Source organism: Phacochoerus africanus, chromosome 2 (assembly GCF_016906955.1).
Source record: "Phacochoerus africanus isolate WHEZ1 chromosome 2, ROS_Pafr_v1, whole genome shotgun sequence".
Classification (NCBI taxonomy): domain Eukaryota; kingdom Metazoa; phylum Chordata; class Mammalia; order Artiodactyla; family Suidae; genus Phacochoerus; species Phacochoerus africanus.
The window spans coordinates 56,896,748-56,913,560 of NC_062545.1; the positions used below are offsets into that span (position 1 = coordinate 56,896,748).

At 36.1% G+C, this 16,813-nt stretch overlaps 1 protein-coding gene across 2 annotated transcripts in view; it reads right to left on the bottom strand.

The window, feature by feature from the left end:
* Positions 1 to 16,813, bottom strand: part of RNGTT (RNA guanylyltransferase and 5'-phosphatase) — a 205,861-nt gene that overhangs the window by 108,021 nt on the left and 81,027 nt on the right. For both annotated transcript variants that reach the window (XM_047760902.1, XM_047760913.1), the window contains exon 11: positions 14,817 to 14,981. In XM_047760902.1, the coding sequence (XP_047616858.1) occupies positions 14,817 to 14,981 (165 nt within the window). The remainder of the gene's footprint in view (positions 1 to 14,816; positions 14,982 to 16,813) is intronic.

Below are 16,813 nucleotides of genomic sequence, written 5' to 3' on the forward strand. Positions count from 1 at the left end.
GTTGGCTCTCTGTATCTGCAGATGTGAAACCCGCAAATACAGAGGGCCAAAGGTACTATACCATTTTATATAAGGGGCTTCAGCATCCAGGATTTGGCATCCCCAGGAATCCTGGAACCAATCCCCTGCAGATACTGAAAGATAACTGTATTAACTCATTTTAGCCTCATAACAATCATATCAAGTAGGGACTATTATTATCCCCATTTAAAGATGAAACTTAGAATTTGCCCAAGGTCACAAAGCAAGGAACTAAAATCCAAAATTTTTTTAGCTCCAGAGTCCACACTCTTGACAACTTTTCTAAACCAGGTTGTCACATTCCTCAAAATCTCCTAATCCCCATCAACATACCCCATAGCACCCTGTGCTACCCTCATCACAGGACGGCCCTGTGTAACCGACTACCAGAGTGAGACGTTGGTTTTTTGAGGTTAGGAATCACATCTTATTATCACTGTATTTCCAGCATCTATTAAGTAATCTGGCACAGAGTAAGCTCTCACTTCAACAAACATGCCAAATAAATATAAAGTATATAGCACGTGACAGAACTGATATTAAAAAAAAAAAAAAAAAAGCCAGTAAGAATAGGTCAAGCAGGAGTTCCCGTCGTGGCTCAGTGGTTAACAAATCCAACTAGGAACCATAAGGTTGCAGGTTCGATCCCTGCCCTTGCTCAGTGGGTTAAGGATCCGGCGTTGCCGTGAGCTGTGGTGTAGTTCACAGACGCGGCTCGGATCCCACGTTGCTGTGGCTCTGGCATAGGCTGGTGGCTACGGCTCCAACTTGACCCCTAGCCTGGGAACCTCCATATGCCGCAAGAGCGGCCCAAGAAATGGCAAAAAGACAAAGAAAAAAAAAGAGTAGGTCAAGCAGAAAACATATGAAAGGTAGTATCCCAAGAAGTTGTATAAATGAAATATGAAAATTTTTAAAAGTTTAAAAGCTGTGGATTTAATGTCGACACGGATTATCAAAGGGGTAAGAAAAAAGCTAAATCATCATTTAAAAAAAAAAAAGCTAAAATCATCATTCATAGTTAGTAAGTTCCTCCAACCATCCCTTATTACCTTCATTATCCCCTGGGCGAAAACAGAAATGGCATCCTAACTCATCTTCTTGATTGGAGGTTAACTTCCTCTCTCCAAACTGCTTTTACTCACTATTGCTAGAACAAACTTTCTAAAACCATTTTGTGATATCACAGTCACCTGTAAAAATCTTTGAATGCTCCTCACTGCCAACAGTCCAAGTTTCCTTAGCCTAGTTTGTAAAGTTCTTCTTCTTTTTTTTTTTTTTAACTCCCCTGCCCAGGGCAACTTCTCCTAAATGTTTTCCAGTGTTTTTCAGAATGTTTACCCAGACTGCAACTGGTAAGAAGTATAAGTGAATACTTCCTCTGTGGACAGAAAAGCATGACCTACTAATCTTGGAAGAATATTAAGCACTTTTGCAAGGAATATAAGAATAGAAAGGATACTTAGCCATAAACACATAAGTAACACAATAAAAATAAAACTAAACTACATAAGTGGCCAGCTGGTCTGAATGAAAGGGGTAAAAATTAGAAATAAAGAAATGAAAGAAGAGATTAAAAGATTTGTAAGTTGAGCACAAAGGGAAATTATATTTATTTGTAAAATATAACAAGACTTTGAAACAAAGAGCCAATATGATGAATTATAAATCAGTAGGTCACATTCAAAAATACATCAAATAAGTGTGTACTGAATAATTAACTTTACCCAAAGAGAGATCTGGCCTTTGCCCTCCACTACCCTCCACTACTGGGAGTGATCTCAAGACTCTTGGAATATCCTGCCAGACAAGAGTGTCTTTGCTTGCCTGAAGGGCTTGCCACCAGAAAGTCTAACGATATGATTTATGATGGGGGTTCTGGAGCACGCCATTATCAGTCTGACCTCCCGAGGAACTGGAGACTAAATGTATTAGCCCAAACCTCTGGGAGGGACTGAAGACTCACTACAGGTCAGCCATGCTGGTAGTGTGTGGCAGAACCACAATATAAACTCTGTACACTGAAGGCTTATCTGAGCCTTCCCAGTTATATTCTGAGTAGGTAACACCCTCCATGACTCCCCCTGGATAGAAGATAACCGGAAGCTTTGTATTTGGGCCACTCCCAGATTTTGACTTGCCAGGCTTAGGCTTTTCCTTTGGCTGGATTTAATTTGTATCCTTTCACTTTAGCAAAACTGTAATCATAAGCACAGTACTCTTCTGAGTTCTATGAGTCCTTGGGAGTCCCTGGAGACCCCAGAATTTGTAACCAGCAGATCTGAAGTGAAGGTGGCTCTGGAGACCCCCAAGCTTGCAGCCAGTGTCTAAATAAGGGCAGTCTTGTGGGGGCTATGCAGTTGGCCTGAACTCATTACAGTAAGTTTTTGTCACTGTATTTCTCTAGCTGATAAAATTTAAACTGTTCTCAAAGTCTTACTCCTTAGCGGGAAAGCATCTGACTTTCCCTGTTGGGCATTACTGCCAAGAGGCTATTCAAGAAGAGGCAGACTGTAGAAGGACACAGTTCCCCAGTCAGTTAATGGGTAAAGTGACCCAGTTAGCCACCACATAGGAGACCTCTAATAGACACTGACTATCTCTGGATGAGGACAGCCCATACTGGGATACCAAATGGCACTTATCTGTAAACTAAACATGTTTCATAGCCTTAAAAAGTACCAGAAAAATGGAATGAGATTTTAAGAAATACACTTTGCTTTTCACAATATAAAAAGCATGCAACATTCCCCTTATTCTTTATATCAATTTTAAGCTAGCATAGAAAGTTGAAAATCATATTAAAAACAGAACCTAAGATTTAAATCTAGACTACTGTATAAAATACTTTCATGAGCAAATTAGGAAAGAAAACATGTTGTACGTCTGTTACAGTGATTTCATTTCCTGTACTTAACCATACTCATTTATCAACAACTTAATGCAGTAAAGAAATAACATGGTTCACTAGAATTTTACATGACACCTTTAAAGAATACTTGCTTTCATTAATTGTATTGTTATTAGCCTCCTACGTTCAACTTAAAGTTTTTATTTGTTCTCTTCTATGCATCTGCCTATACATTGCCTCCCAGAAAGGCCCCCTCCCACCTCAGCCCAGTGAGTTGTCTCTTCTTCTCACAGGTGCACACAGGTGTATACAGTGTATGTGGACATAAATGTGCACTCACAGTTTCTAGGCTAAGATCAGGAATTCTAAGGATATGAAAAACAAAGGCGAAGGACAAAACTAAGGAAAGAAATGAAAGTCCTTGCAAAAGAGCAAAAAAGAATGGATAGAGCAAGAGGAAGAAGCCCATAGCTTACGATGGGGTATTAGACACAAAATAGTGGGTTTCAGAGGTAAGACTAAGCAAAGGGTATTTTAGGCTCTGGAAAAGCAATGCAATTAAACCAACTAATATCAATAGTCTAGATTTATTACTCTTATTCTTAAGTATAGAAAACTATGAGTCATTCAAGATTGTACCTGAAAATAACATTCAAAAAAACCTTTGGTAGTTCCCTGTGGTGCAATGGGTTAAGGATCCGGTGTTGTCACTGCAGTGGCTCAGGTCGCTGCTGTAGCATGGATTTGATCCCTAGCCTGGGATCTTTCACATGCCACAAGTACAGCAAAAAAAAAAAAAAAAAAAAAAAAAACAACAACTTTGGGAAACTTCTAAAATCAGTAATAAAGTCTATTCTAATTGTATCTTGATAAAATAGTGATTTACTATTACACCAACATTTAGAAAAAGTGACCCAGATAGGTGGCTATTAAAAACTTCAATTTTTTTTCCTGAATGAAATTAGTGTAAAAGATGGGAGAAGGAGGAAGCCCACGGGGCAAGCTGGGGGAGACCCTCTCATTTTCAAACGAGACTACAGAGGTCACGTACTCTCTAGCATAAGTAACTCCCATCTCATATGCCTAAAAGGAATCTTAAATGTATATAAGGCTTTCACTTAAACTCATGTCTTCTCAGACAGCAGAAAGTTATCATCCAGGTTTTCCGAACCTCCTCATGCCACGCATCTGGATTTAGTACAATTATCTCACCTCACACTTAACCATAGGATAGGACTAAAAGCTACATTCTTGGTTCCTCCACAATTTGATTTTTCTGGTCATTCCATCAGAATTAAGGGGTAGCTGTATTTTTTTTTCCTTTCAGTTATTTAAAGAAACAAAACAAAACAAAACAAAACAACAACAACAACAAAACCACTCTTAGGTTTATTTCCTTCAGGTATTACATCAAACTTTGAATATAAACAATCACTACACCCATCTCTACACTCCTTCACCACCCGGTCTAACTTCCCCACCTGTGCCCCAACCACCTGTCAGTTACAAAACATTCTATCTGTACAGAGGTAAGATGATTCAACATTTAACTCTTTAATTTCTTCTATTCAAATGTAATCTCTGTGAGGTTTAGTAGTATGTCTAATTGTTCCTGTATTTTAAGCACCTAAAATCATAGTCAAATATACTATCATTTAAAAGTCAATAGATTAAGAATATAAGCTCAAGGTGTCAGGTTAACCAGAAGTACAATTTAACATTATTTCATCCATGTGGAACCAAATCAAGTCACCCTAAAGATTAATACACATTAAAATAAGGTTATGTTGAAATGAGCAACCAATTCATCATGTGAATGATAATGTAGTTTAAAACTGCCAAAAAACTTAACCAACAGTAGAAAATAATTTTAGTAAATACACACTGAGAAAAATTTTAATAAAATTAAGTTGGTCTCTCCCAAAACCAGTAATATATATAATTTTGCAAAGTTTAAACATTCCTTTCTAAAGAGAATTCTAATTAAATCTCCCAAAACCATTTATGTGACCAGACATTTTCTTTTGCTTTTCAGGTTCATAGTAAATAGAAGAAAAGTGGACTTCTGTTAAAATTTGTTGATGGGTAAAATTATATCCCCAGTAAAGAGTTCAAAAAAGATAATGATCCTTTAATGTCTTCAACCTATTTTCTTTTGGTTTATAATTCAACAAACATGGCAAATTATTGTAAGATTTTTAATTCAGAAATACACAGCTGTTACATATCTAGTCTGTGAACTAGAGCAAATTATTTAATATTTAGAGTACTGCTCTTCCTTAGCTTAAGTATTCCCCCAAAAGTACATTTTTATATATTTTTAGAAGATAAAGGGGGAGTAATAAAAATCACCTTTTTTTTCTAAGATGACTTCTTAGCATTTCAAATGAACTATAGAAAAGAGGAGGACATTAAGAGGAAGGTTTTGAGTAGGAAGACTCTATTACACTATCAGATACAGTAACAGAGAAGGCAAGATGAGGCTCATGGATTAAAGACCCTAAGAAGAAAGAATGAAAGAGGCAGGTTCTAAAAGAGGTGCTTAAAGAACTCAGGCAACTAATAATCACATGCCCCACATAACCTCCATGCAGATGGTAGAATCTCAAGCAATTTAAAGTTATATCCAAGACATTACTTTTAACTTTTGTATAAGAGTCCCAATCCTATCTGGTTACATCCTCCACCGAACTTTAACCCTAATTTTTCAATGCCATTTATCAAACTCACAAAAAGGACTTTAGTTCTGGAGTCCTGGTCTTCTTTTTCATGTGTGCCACCATCCTGCAGGTGGATTTTTTTTTTTTTCAACAAATATGTCCTGTACAAACTGTGGTTGGTTGAATCCAAGGATGAAGAACCAGGGATACAGGGGCTGACTGTAAAGTTATACTGGAATTTTCAACTCCATGGAGGGTCAGAGCCCCTAACTCTCGTGTAATTCACGGGTCGTGTATATTCTATTCTGGTATTCAATCATAATAGTATACTGTTGCTTCCCAGAAAACACTAGCTAAACAATATTGCTCTGATTATGACTACTGTTCTTAAATGTTGCCTCTGTACATCATATTCAAGACAGCCATATTCCACATGTTCATATAAACTTTGTTTAAATATCCCACTACCCTCCACACATGTTCAACAAAATAAGCAAGGCTGATGGAAAATGTTGGTGGAAAAGTAAAAACAAACAGATGCTCTCATCTCAGTCTAATCTATTCAAATACCTGGTTTATTTGAAACGATTTTATGTTCTATCATAGAGAAAATTAGAGTCCCACTCTAGAGAAAATTAGAGTCCCACTCTGTCAGGAAAGATACACTTGCCTATTTCACAGCCCACATCTTTTCACATCTCTGAAATAAGACCCATCTTACAATTAATGACATCATGTTTTAATTGGCAGTGGTCTAATCCAGTGGTATATAAAATAAGCCTTATAATTAATAGCCTCTTATTTGGTAAAATGAGGAACAGAAAACATGGTTCTGATTGAACAACTGAGTTCTCTGATAACTTTCTGAAACTCCATTACTTAAAGCTGCAGAACAAAACACACAGTGTCTCCAGTTTAGAATGGTTCTGCTTACAAATTTTTCTGAGGGTGCAAAGGCAATAAACATTCACTAGAAACTGTACTTAGGGGTTTTTGTTGGGTTGTTTGGCTTGGTTTGGTTTGGTTTTGCTTTGCTTTTTAGGGCCGCACCTGCAGCATAAGGAAATTCCCAAGCTAGGGGTTGAATCAGAGCTGCAGCTGCTGGCCTGCACCATAACCACAACAACATGGGATCCAAACTAGATCTGCAACCTATGCCACAGCTTGCAGCAATGCTAGATCCTTAACCCTCGAGCAAGGCCAGGGACTGAACCCCATCCTCATGGATACTAGTCAGGTTCGTAACCCAGTGAGTCACAACAGAAACTTCCATAGAAACTGTACTTTGAATTTTGAATTCTGAGGCTAGCAAAATGCTGTATGATCCTCTCTCAAGATGCTGGCACGTAATCATGAGGGTAAATAGCTTACCTACATACAACCATTATGTACCCATATAACCATTCTGTTTTTCACTTTCGAAACAGTATTCAATAAATTACATGAGCTAGTCAACACTCAATTATAAAAAGGGTCTTTTGCTGAATAATGCTGTCCAAGTACAAACTAATGTAAATGTTCTGAGCACATTTAAGGTGGGCTAGGCTAAACTATGATATGATGATATAAAGCTAAGCTAAGCTAAGCTATGATGGCTGAGTGTATGAAATGCATTTTCTCCTTAGATTTTGATATTTTCAACTTAGACAGTGGGCTTATTACACCCTTAATCCCATCAGAAGTCAAGGAAGAATCTCTGTGTACTAGAATCACACCTGTGATTCATAATTTTTTTCCATGTATTTGTCTTCAGAATCTTAAGCTTTAGTAAGAATGCTAGAATGATGAGTTTAAGTCTTCTCTGAAGGAATTCTAAAAGTATATTCATGAATGTAAAACCACACCCAATTAATTAGAAAAGAGGATCAAGCCACATATTAGGATTAGTTAATCTGTGACTCTACAATCAAATCAAGTTCTTCAATGCTTCACTGCACCCAGTCATCATCACAGACTAAATATTCTGACTAAACATTATATAATATATATTTGAATATATTTGCTACTAGCATAAGTAGTAAAGGCACATAAGGAATCCCAGGTCCACTTTCTTAGAAATTTTGTAAATTACTTTCAAATTTTATTGCAATCCTTCCACAATGATGTAAGTTTTTTATACTTTACTTTTGGTAAGACTGGCTCTGTCTGGGGCATAAAAATGACTAGACGTATGTTCAATAACCAAGAAATACAACCCAACTAAATAATATATGTTCCCGGCTTTCCTAATCCACTCCAAAAATTACATTTTCACAACCAGGCTTCAAAAGCCATTCATAATTTTTTTCCATGTATTTTTTCCATGTATTTAGAACCACCTTTTCAGTTCTTGGGGGAGAACTGAAACATATATTGCAGGTTTAAAGAAAGTCACAAGAGAAGCTTCACAATGCTACTGGAAAAGGCAAAACCGATTATTTAACTTCAGTCTTTCATTTTAAAATTCTAATAAAACTACTAGGTCAGACATTAATACCAAAGTATTAGCTTACATTGATGAGAGTCACATACTTTAAAAAAAAATGTTCAGTTGAATTTGAAACCACTTACGTAATAAGTCAATCCTATGCTCTTGGAGTTCCCATTGTGGCTCAGTGGGTTAAGAACCCAACTAGCATCCATGAGGATGAGGATTTAATCCCCGGACTTGCACAGTGGGCTAAGGATCTGATGTTGCTGCAGGTCATGGTGTAGGTCCATGGATGCGGAATTGCCATGACTGTGGCATAGACTGGCAGTTGCAGCTCCAATTCAACCCCTAGCCTGGGAACTTCCATATGCCACAGGTGCAGTTGTAAAAAGAAAAAACAAAAACAAAACAACCCTAAGCCTTTGTTAACCAGCAGTAAATTCACAACCACATTGGTTAGAACAATTAATCCATCAGGTTTTTTAGAAAAAAAAAACTGCCTCCTAATCACTTTAGAGACCAACTATCATTTTTTTTCTTCTGAATCCCCTATACCTATTTCCTAAATGTTAACTGTAAAAAAAAAAAAAAAAAAAAATTATTAAGCTGTTATACTGAGCAAACATATAGAAATTTCCCCATGCTACAATTGTGAGTCCACAGAAGTTTAAAGTATATTCAGCATCAGATATAATGAGGTCTTCATGTTTCAGTGCACAAGATTTACTACCCCAAAAGAAGTTTCCTAGGACAATAAATCTTGAGGCTCACTATACAAAAGCAATTAAGAATTCTCTTTATTATACATCACTGTGGTTTTCTTAAATTCTCCTCAGAAATGGTAAATGAATGAGACTGAAAGGATCCATCAGGCCATACTTAATTTCAATGATGAATGACATTATTAATAGACTAGATAATATAAAACTGAACACCAGAAATATGAGAATAAAGTTACCCTCATTTTATCTTGTGTCTCCCTTTAAACCAAAATTGTTTTGCCATTATATCTGTAATTACATAAAAATTAGGCATAATCATTGAAAACCTCTACTTGTGTGAAGAACAGATCTTCACATTTCAGCAAAGGTTTTTTCTTCTCTTGGACTACAGTTGCAATAACAAATTTTCAAAGGTACTTTCTCTTTTACTATGACACAAACAATACAACACTGATAAAGTCACATAACACTTGTATATGTAAGTAACAAACATTATGGCTAGATTTTCTTTATGAACCACTGGTCTTAGACAAACACTTAAGAATGATAGATTTATATGTAAGGATAAAACAAGAAAAGAAAGAGAAGTCAGTCAATACCTAGAAAATAAATCTGAATGCCAGATTTATATACATAAAACTCAAATCTCCTACCTAGTAAAGTACGCAGGAAAATAACAGATGAATATTTATAAAATCCTTATTAAACTAGATGATTACATGCCCTTGAAAAATTAAATGTATTAAAAAATAACTTTCATAATTCTCTCTTTAATCCTCCCAACAGTTACTAGAAAGGAGATCTCCACATTTATTACTCTTTCATGCTGCATATCAAATATTTTACTTTCAAAACAGCAATAAACAATCATTATAAAAATATTTTCTACAGAATTGTAATAAAGCAGTCAAACCAGACATGAGAAAGGAAAATGACTCCAAGCAGAGAAAAGTAATAAACTTATTGCTAGAAACTTTTAAGAGATTATTAGGTTTTTTTTCTTTTTCAATTGAAGTGTGTGAGATGAAAGAAGAGGATAGTCTTGCTTATTTTTTTGAATCAAGTATAACTTCTTATAGCCATTCAAGATTGATTCCTTTCATGTTCTTTGACTAAATCCTATCTACATACAACCCTTCAAGGAACATAACTAACTACCCCTAAGGCAAAAGCATGGAATTGAGAGAAGCAGACAAGCGGAAGATGCAGAAAGACAACCCAATAGAAATAACTTAGCAGAAACAGAATTTTGCAAATGGGAAATAACCCAAATTCAGGCTTTGTCATATGAAAAGTTAAAAATGGGGAGTTTACCAAAGGAAATAGCTGGGGATGTGTGGTGGCAGGAAGTATACGAGGGGTCTTTATAACTTTCCTTCAATTTTGTTTTAAGCCTAAGACTGCTCTAAAAAAATTAAAGTCTTTTCAAAAATTTAATTAATAATAATAACATATTAAAACAAAGTAAGGCTTATCTCAGGAACAAAAGAAAGCTTCAGTGTTAGGACAGATTTTCATTTAATTTATAAAATAAATGAAGGCAGGAAAAAAACTAGTATTCTAGCTATAATAGATAAAAAGCCATTTGACAACACTGAAGACCTATTGTTGATTAAAAAGTAAAACGACTCAGTAAAACAAACATACACTTGTCAAATCTAGTAAAAAAAGATTTCAGAGTCAAAGAAAACATCTATACTTTAAAGATACACTAGAAGCACTCCCATTGAAATCAGGAATAAGACAAGGATCCCTATAACTACTACTCCAACTTAAAACTGTACTTGCATGCAACTGAAGTAGATGAGAATGCCAATTTACACTTAATATGACTGAACACCAAGAAAAATCCAAGAGAATCAACTGAAAAGTTATTACATACAATGACAAAATACATCAAGAGAATTCCATGAAAACACAAAGGCCAAAACAACTTTAAAAAAGAAGTACAGGAGTTCCCATCATGGCGCAGTGGAAACAAATCTGACTAGGAACCATGAGGTTGTGGGTTTGATTCCTGGCCTTGCTCAGTGGGTTAAGGATCCAGTGTTGCCGTGAGCTGTGGTGTAGGACACAGACGCGGCTCAGATCCTGCATTGCTGTGGCTGTGGCATAGGCTGGCAGCTGTAGCTCCAATGAGACCCCTGGCCTGGGAACCTCCATATGCCGTAAGTGCAGCCCTAAAACAGAAAAAAAAGAAAAGGAAAAATACAAAACTGGAAGATTAATTCTGTCTGGTTTCAAGATTTATTATAAACAAAAGAAATCAAAACAATACAGCACTACACAAACACAGACAAATATATCAAGGGCACAGGACAGAGTGTCTAGCAATAGACCCAGGCATACACAAGGACTTATTTTTTACAAAGATGCAAAAGATGGAATAGTTAAGTAAATTATGGTACACTGATAAGATAGAAATCTGTGCATCTATTTAAAAAAAAACTGACAGCAATCTCTACATACCAAGAGTAGAGCCAGGGGCCTCTAGATAAATTGTTTAAAAAAAGCAAAGTACAGAAAAGGGTGTTAAGAATCATCTCTTGGGAAAGAGTGGAGCGTGGTAAAAATATAAATAAATGTATTTGCTTGTATATGCATAAAGAAATTGTGATGGATACATTAAATGTTAATAGCGGAGTTCCCGTTGTGGCGCAGTGGTTAACGAATCTGACTAGGAACCATGAGGTTGCGGGTTCGGTCCCTGCCCTTGCTTAGTGGGTTAACGATCCGGCGTTGCTGTGAGCTGTGGTGTAGGTTGCAGACGCGGCTCGGATCCCGTGTTGCTGTGGCTCTGGCGTAGGCTGGTGGCTACAGCTCCGATTGGACCCCTAGCCTGGGAACCTCCATATGCCGCAGGAGCGGCCCAAGAAATAGCAAAAAGACAAAAAAAAAATAAAATAAAATAAATGTTAATAGCAATGGTTATTTTTCTGAGAAGATGACAAATAGAAACTACCTGCTGTTTGACTTTTAAAATTTTGTTAACTGTATTTAATCTTTTCAAATAATCCTTTTTTAATTGGCCTTCATACTGGAAATGAAAATAAAATTGTAATTTAAGAAACTGCTACTTATTACTATTCAGGATGCTGTATTCCAACATCCATGTTTGTATATTAAGTTAAAAACTGAACAACTCATTATCCCTTCACTAGTTTGATGGAACAAGTTAGACAAAATGAAAAGCTTGTTTACAGGAGCTCCCATGTTGGCTCAGGGGAAATGAATCCAACTAGTATCCATGAGGATGAGGGTTTGATCCCTGGCCTTGCTCAGAGGGTTAAGGATCTGGTGTTGCCATGAGCTGTGGTATAGGTCGCAGGTGTGGCTCGGATCCCGAGTTGCTGTGGCTGTGGTGTAGTCTAGCAGCTATAGCTCCGATTTGACCCCTAGCCTAGGGGCTTCCATATGCTACAGGTGCAGCCCTATAAAAAGCAAAAAATAAAGTCCTAAAATCAAAGTTATCTTCAAGGTTTCATAAATAGAAATAAGAGTCTATTATTTTCTACCAAAACATATGCATTTTTCATAGTTGTAAATTTTGTTTAAAACCACAAAAATCTAGCCTTCTTCATAAAAAAGACATATTTCTCTAACAAATGTTTTATCATTCATATCACTATTTTACAATTCCCCTTAACAAAGAGAAAAATAATAAGAATTTCTAGAGTAATTATCTGTCAACTATAGCTGCAATTCTCTAAGTGATGTTACTACAGTCTTACTCTTTAGAACAACTCTGCTGTAAAATGTGCTTTTCCTCTGTATTCCATAACTTTACACTTTAGTAAAAAGAGAACAAAAAATAAAAGTAAAAACTTAAAAGGGGAAAGAGGGGAATTATATTTAAAATTCCAAATATTAGAACTGCTTTTTAAAAAAAGAATATCCTACAATGATTTCAAAGGGGGTTATTACATAAGTTAACTATAAAGAAAAATGTAAGAGCATCATGTTTTTCTAGTGAAAAACTACATGAGTTGTTAACTACTTTAGATCCCTAAACAACACTTCTCTAAGCATTTCTAAGCAACACTCGTTTTGATTAATAAACTATACTAAGATACCTTTTCTAAATGCTGACCTCTGAATTATGATAAATAGCTGTCAAATTAGCTTAAAAAATGCAAACTGAAACAATCTGGCCTCTGCTCAATTTTTACACTGTATTCATAATTTAGAAAATATTGCTATACGAGTACACAACTCCAATTACATTTCTACTAAGGGTGTGGCCCATGGTAAGTGTCGATGTTATCCTTACCCTACTGAATGGGCAAGGCAAAGAAGGGCACAGGCTCTTAAAGGCATTCCTGTAATATTCCTGCTGCCAAAATAGACACAAAGGGCAAGCAGTGGACTGTGGAAAGACCATGGCACCAGAAGTCAACCAACAGTCCTATGTCAAGTAGGCATTAGGCAAAATATTAATGAAAGTAGAATGAGGGAGTTCCCGTTGTGGCGCAGTGGTAAACGAATCCGACTAGGAACAATGAGGTTGCGGGTTCGGTCCCTGCCCTTGCTCAGTGGGTTAACGATCCGCGTTGCCGTGAGCTGTGGTGTAGGTGGCAGACACGGCTCGGATCCCGCGTTGCTGTGGCTCTGGCGTAGGCCAGGGGCTACAGCTCCGATTAGACCCCTAGCCTGGGAACCTCCCATATGCCACCCAAGAAATGGCAAAAAGACAAAAACAAATAAATTAATTAATTAATTAATTAAATTGGAAAAAAAAAGAAAGTAGAATGATATATTTGTATTTGTTGGGGGAAAATGACAGGCATTCAACATTGATGGTATTACTGCTAATATTATCTCCAAGGGTTAATACCAAATTGAGTGAACTTCAGCAGAAGCAGTTAAAATACAACAAAAATCTCATCTAACATAAGATTATACTAGAAAATGGTTCGAAACATGCAACTGCTTATGTTGCTATATTTTCTATATTATGCTATAATAACCAGCCCTCCTCCAAAATATAATAATTCCCTGGTGCATCTTTACTGTCTATTACTATGCAGCAGTTAAAAATGGTGGTGGCAAATCTCTTTGCATGACATGGAACTATTTCCAAGTCATATTGTGGAGTGAAATAAGTCCCGGAATATCTAGTATGGTGAATTTTCAGTGTCAAAACAACAAAAATAAATAACAAAAGAAAACCTTCCATGTGTACGTATATACATTATATATATATAAACTAATTTTTCACATGAGGCTATGTACCAAACACTGTTGAGCTTCAGAAGGCCTAACGAGTGATTTTTCACTCTACATAATTCTACGCTATTTACAGCTTTTTAAAAAACATTATATGAACCAACAATCATGAATCAAAAACCACTATGAGGAGTTCCCATCGTGGCGCAGTGGTTAGCGAATCCGACTAGGAACCATGAGGTTGCAGGTTCGGTCCCTGCCCTTGCTCAGTGGGTTAACGATCCGGCGTTGCCATGAGCTGTGATGTAGGTTGCAGACGTGGCTCGGATCCCGTGTTGCTGTGGCTCTGGCATAGGCCAGTGGCTACAGCTCCGATTGGACCCCTAGCCTGGGAACCTCCATATGCCACAGGAGTGGCCCAAGAAATAGCAAAAAAAGACAATAAATAAATAACCACTATGAGAAATGTTACCTACTTGAAATTCCATCACTAAGAATTTTACTAAAATAAAATAAAGACCTACTGTATAACACGAAGAACTATATCAATATCTTGTAATATTCAATATTCATATTCATATTGAATATTACATGTAATATCTTGTATTGTAATATCAATATTGTAACTATTCAATATCTTGTAATAACCTATAATGGAAAAGAAGCTGAAAAAGTGTGTGTGTGTGTATATATATATATACACACATATATGAATCTATAAATATATATATATCTCTGAATCTATACACACACATATATATCTGAATCACTCTGCTGCACACCTGAAACACAACACTGTAAATCAACTATACTTCAATTAAAAAAAAAACTTACTAAAAAGCAGCCCTAGGAATTACACATTTGTCCAAAACAGTGCTATATTCAAGTAATTTCTTGAAAAATCAAGATAAGTAGCTAAATATCATTCATATTTCTTTTGCAAGCTGAAATTTGATACACTGTAAGTACTAATTAGAAAACTTTACCTTTCTTGAAGTATAGATGTCAAAAAATGGCTTGTTTCTGACACTAAATGGTTCCTGTGTTTTGTCAATGAGTCCTGCCTTCATCTTTTCATGTCGAGGACTTATTATTTCTCGTTCTATACATTGCAGACGAATATTAAAATCACAATCTCCAACTGGTTGTGCCTGAATTAAATGAGACAATTATTTAAATTTCAGCAATAAAGACTATTTTATCAGCATTACTATCAAAGCTGTCATACTATACACAGTAATCTATGTAAACAGCATCCTTTGGAGTTGCCCAGTGTACAGCCTGCACTACCCTATGCGCCAGCCCTGATAATTAATTTGGCTAATGATAAAAGCATGGTTAAACATACAAATGCAGGCACCTACATACAGTTGTTTATTTTAATTATAAATATGTAAAATATTGTGGGAAAACGGTAAAACTCTCCTCTAATATAAACTGATTTAATGTTTTCACATCCAAATTAAAGTATTAATACACCTACTAATCATTTTTATTACTTATACAAATTAATAAAACCTAAGTAAAACCTGAAATCCATGTAGTTCAGGAAAATATATAAACAGAACACCAAAACAAGCGAAAAAGTCACCCATAACAAAACTTCTGCTAAAAGTTTTTTGTTTAAAGTGCTAACATTTTATAGCCATAAAGAAGTGGAAGATATTAGATAAATTATATAAAGTTTGAACCATGAAATAAAAAACACACTTTCCTATAAGGTAAGGGTAGTAGAATATGCAAAGATAGCAAAATACATCACCTGGGTTTACAGCAATGGTTCAGATTAGCAGCCTCACCTCAATGGTATATCAAGCACCCTCTTCTTTGCTTTGCAACTGGACACCCTTCTTCCATGCATTTTTCTCATCTTTTCTGCCTTTCCTCTTTTCTAATCTATACTACTCGACATAACATTTACCCAGCCTGATGTTTACAGAGGGGTGGCAACACTTGCTTAAGCTGTGAACATTAAATATGCTTAAAGGATGATTTTTCTCAACTCTGGAAAGATGACAATTTTGATACTCAGCAAAGAATTAGGAGCAAGACAAAGTGAGCAAGAGCTAGTATGAGGCAGAATATGTTTGCTTTACATAAAGGCATATAACTAGCTGTAAAGAGTATTTATTGAGGAAATACTAGTTAGTAAATAACCACACAGTCCATGTGCAATCTTTTCCATGTGCCTATGTCATCAATGAGGATGAAAAATCTAAAATGCTAGGCTTGTTTATTAAATGAATTCAGACCCCTATAAAGTTAAAATGAAATTTTAAGAAATAAAAAGTCTAAAAACTGTTTTAAAATATATATATAAACACTCTAAATTCCCTCTGAGGTACTTTTTACTTTAAAATACCCATAAATTCAACAAAACAACTAGAGGGATTGAAAGCAAGTTCACCTGCAAATCTATGCTGACTATCATAAAGGAAGTTCCTGATAGACAGATGCTGAATCATCAAGAATAGACTACAGGCAACAAAAAAAAAAAAAAAAAAAGGAGTTCCCATCGTGGCACAGTGGTTAACAAATCCAACTAGGAACCATGAGGTTGTGGGTTCGATCCCTGGCCTTGCTCAGTGGGTTAACGATCCGGTTTTGCCACGAGCTGTGGTGTAGGTTGCAGATGTGGCTCGGATCCCGCGTTGCTGTTACTCTGGCATAGGCTGGCGGCTACAGCTCCGATTGGACCCCTAGCCTGGGAACCTCCATATGTCGCAGGCGCGGCCCAAGAAATGGCAAAAGACAAAAAAAAAAAAAAAAGAATAGACTACAGGAAGCACTCAATAACTACTGACTAACTGGCCTCCCTGTTTTAAGTTCTTTCTCACTTCAAAACACTATCATGTTGCCAGTGGAGTTAACTTTCAAAACAATAAAAGTAATATCCTATCATTACCAATAATTAAAACGGTTCGGCAGTGTCCTATTACATGCAGAACTAAGCTAAAATACCTTATTCAAGAATTCCTGTCAT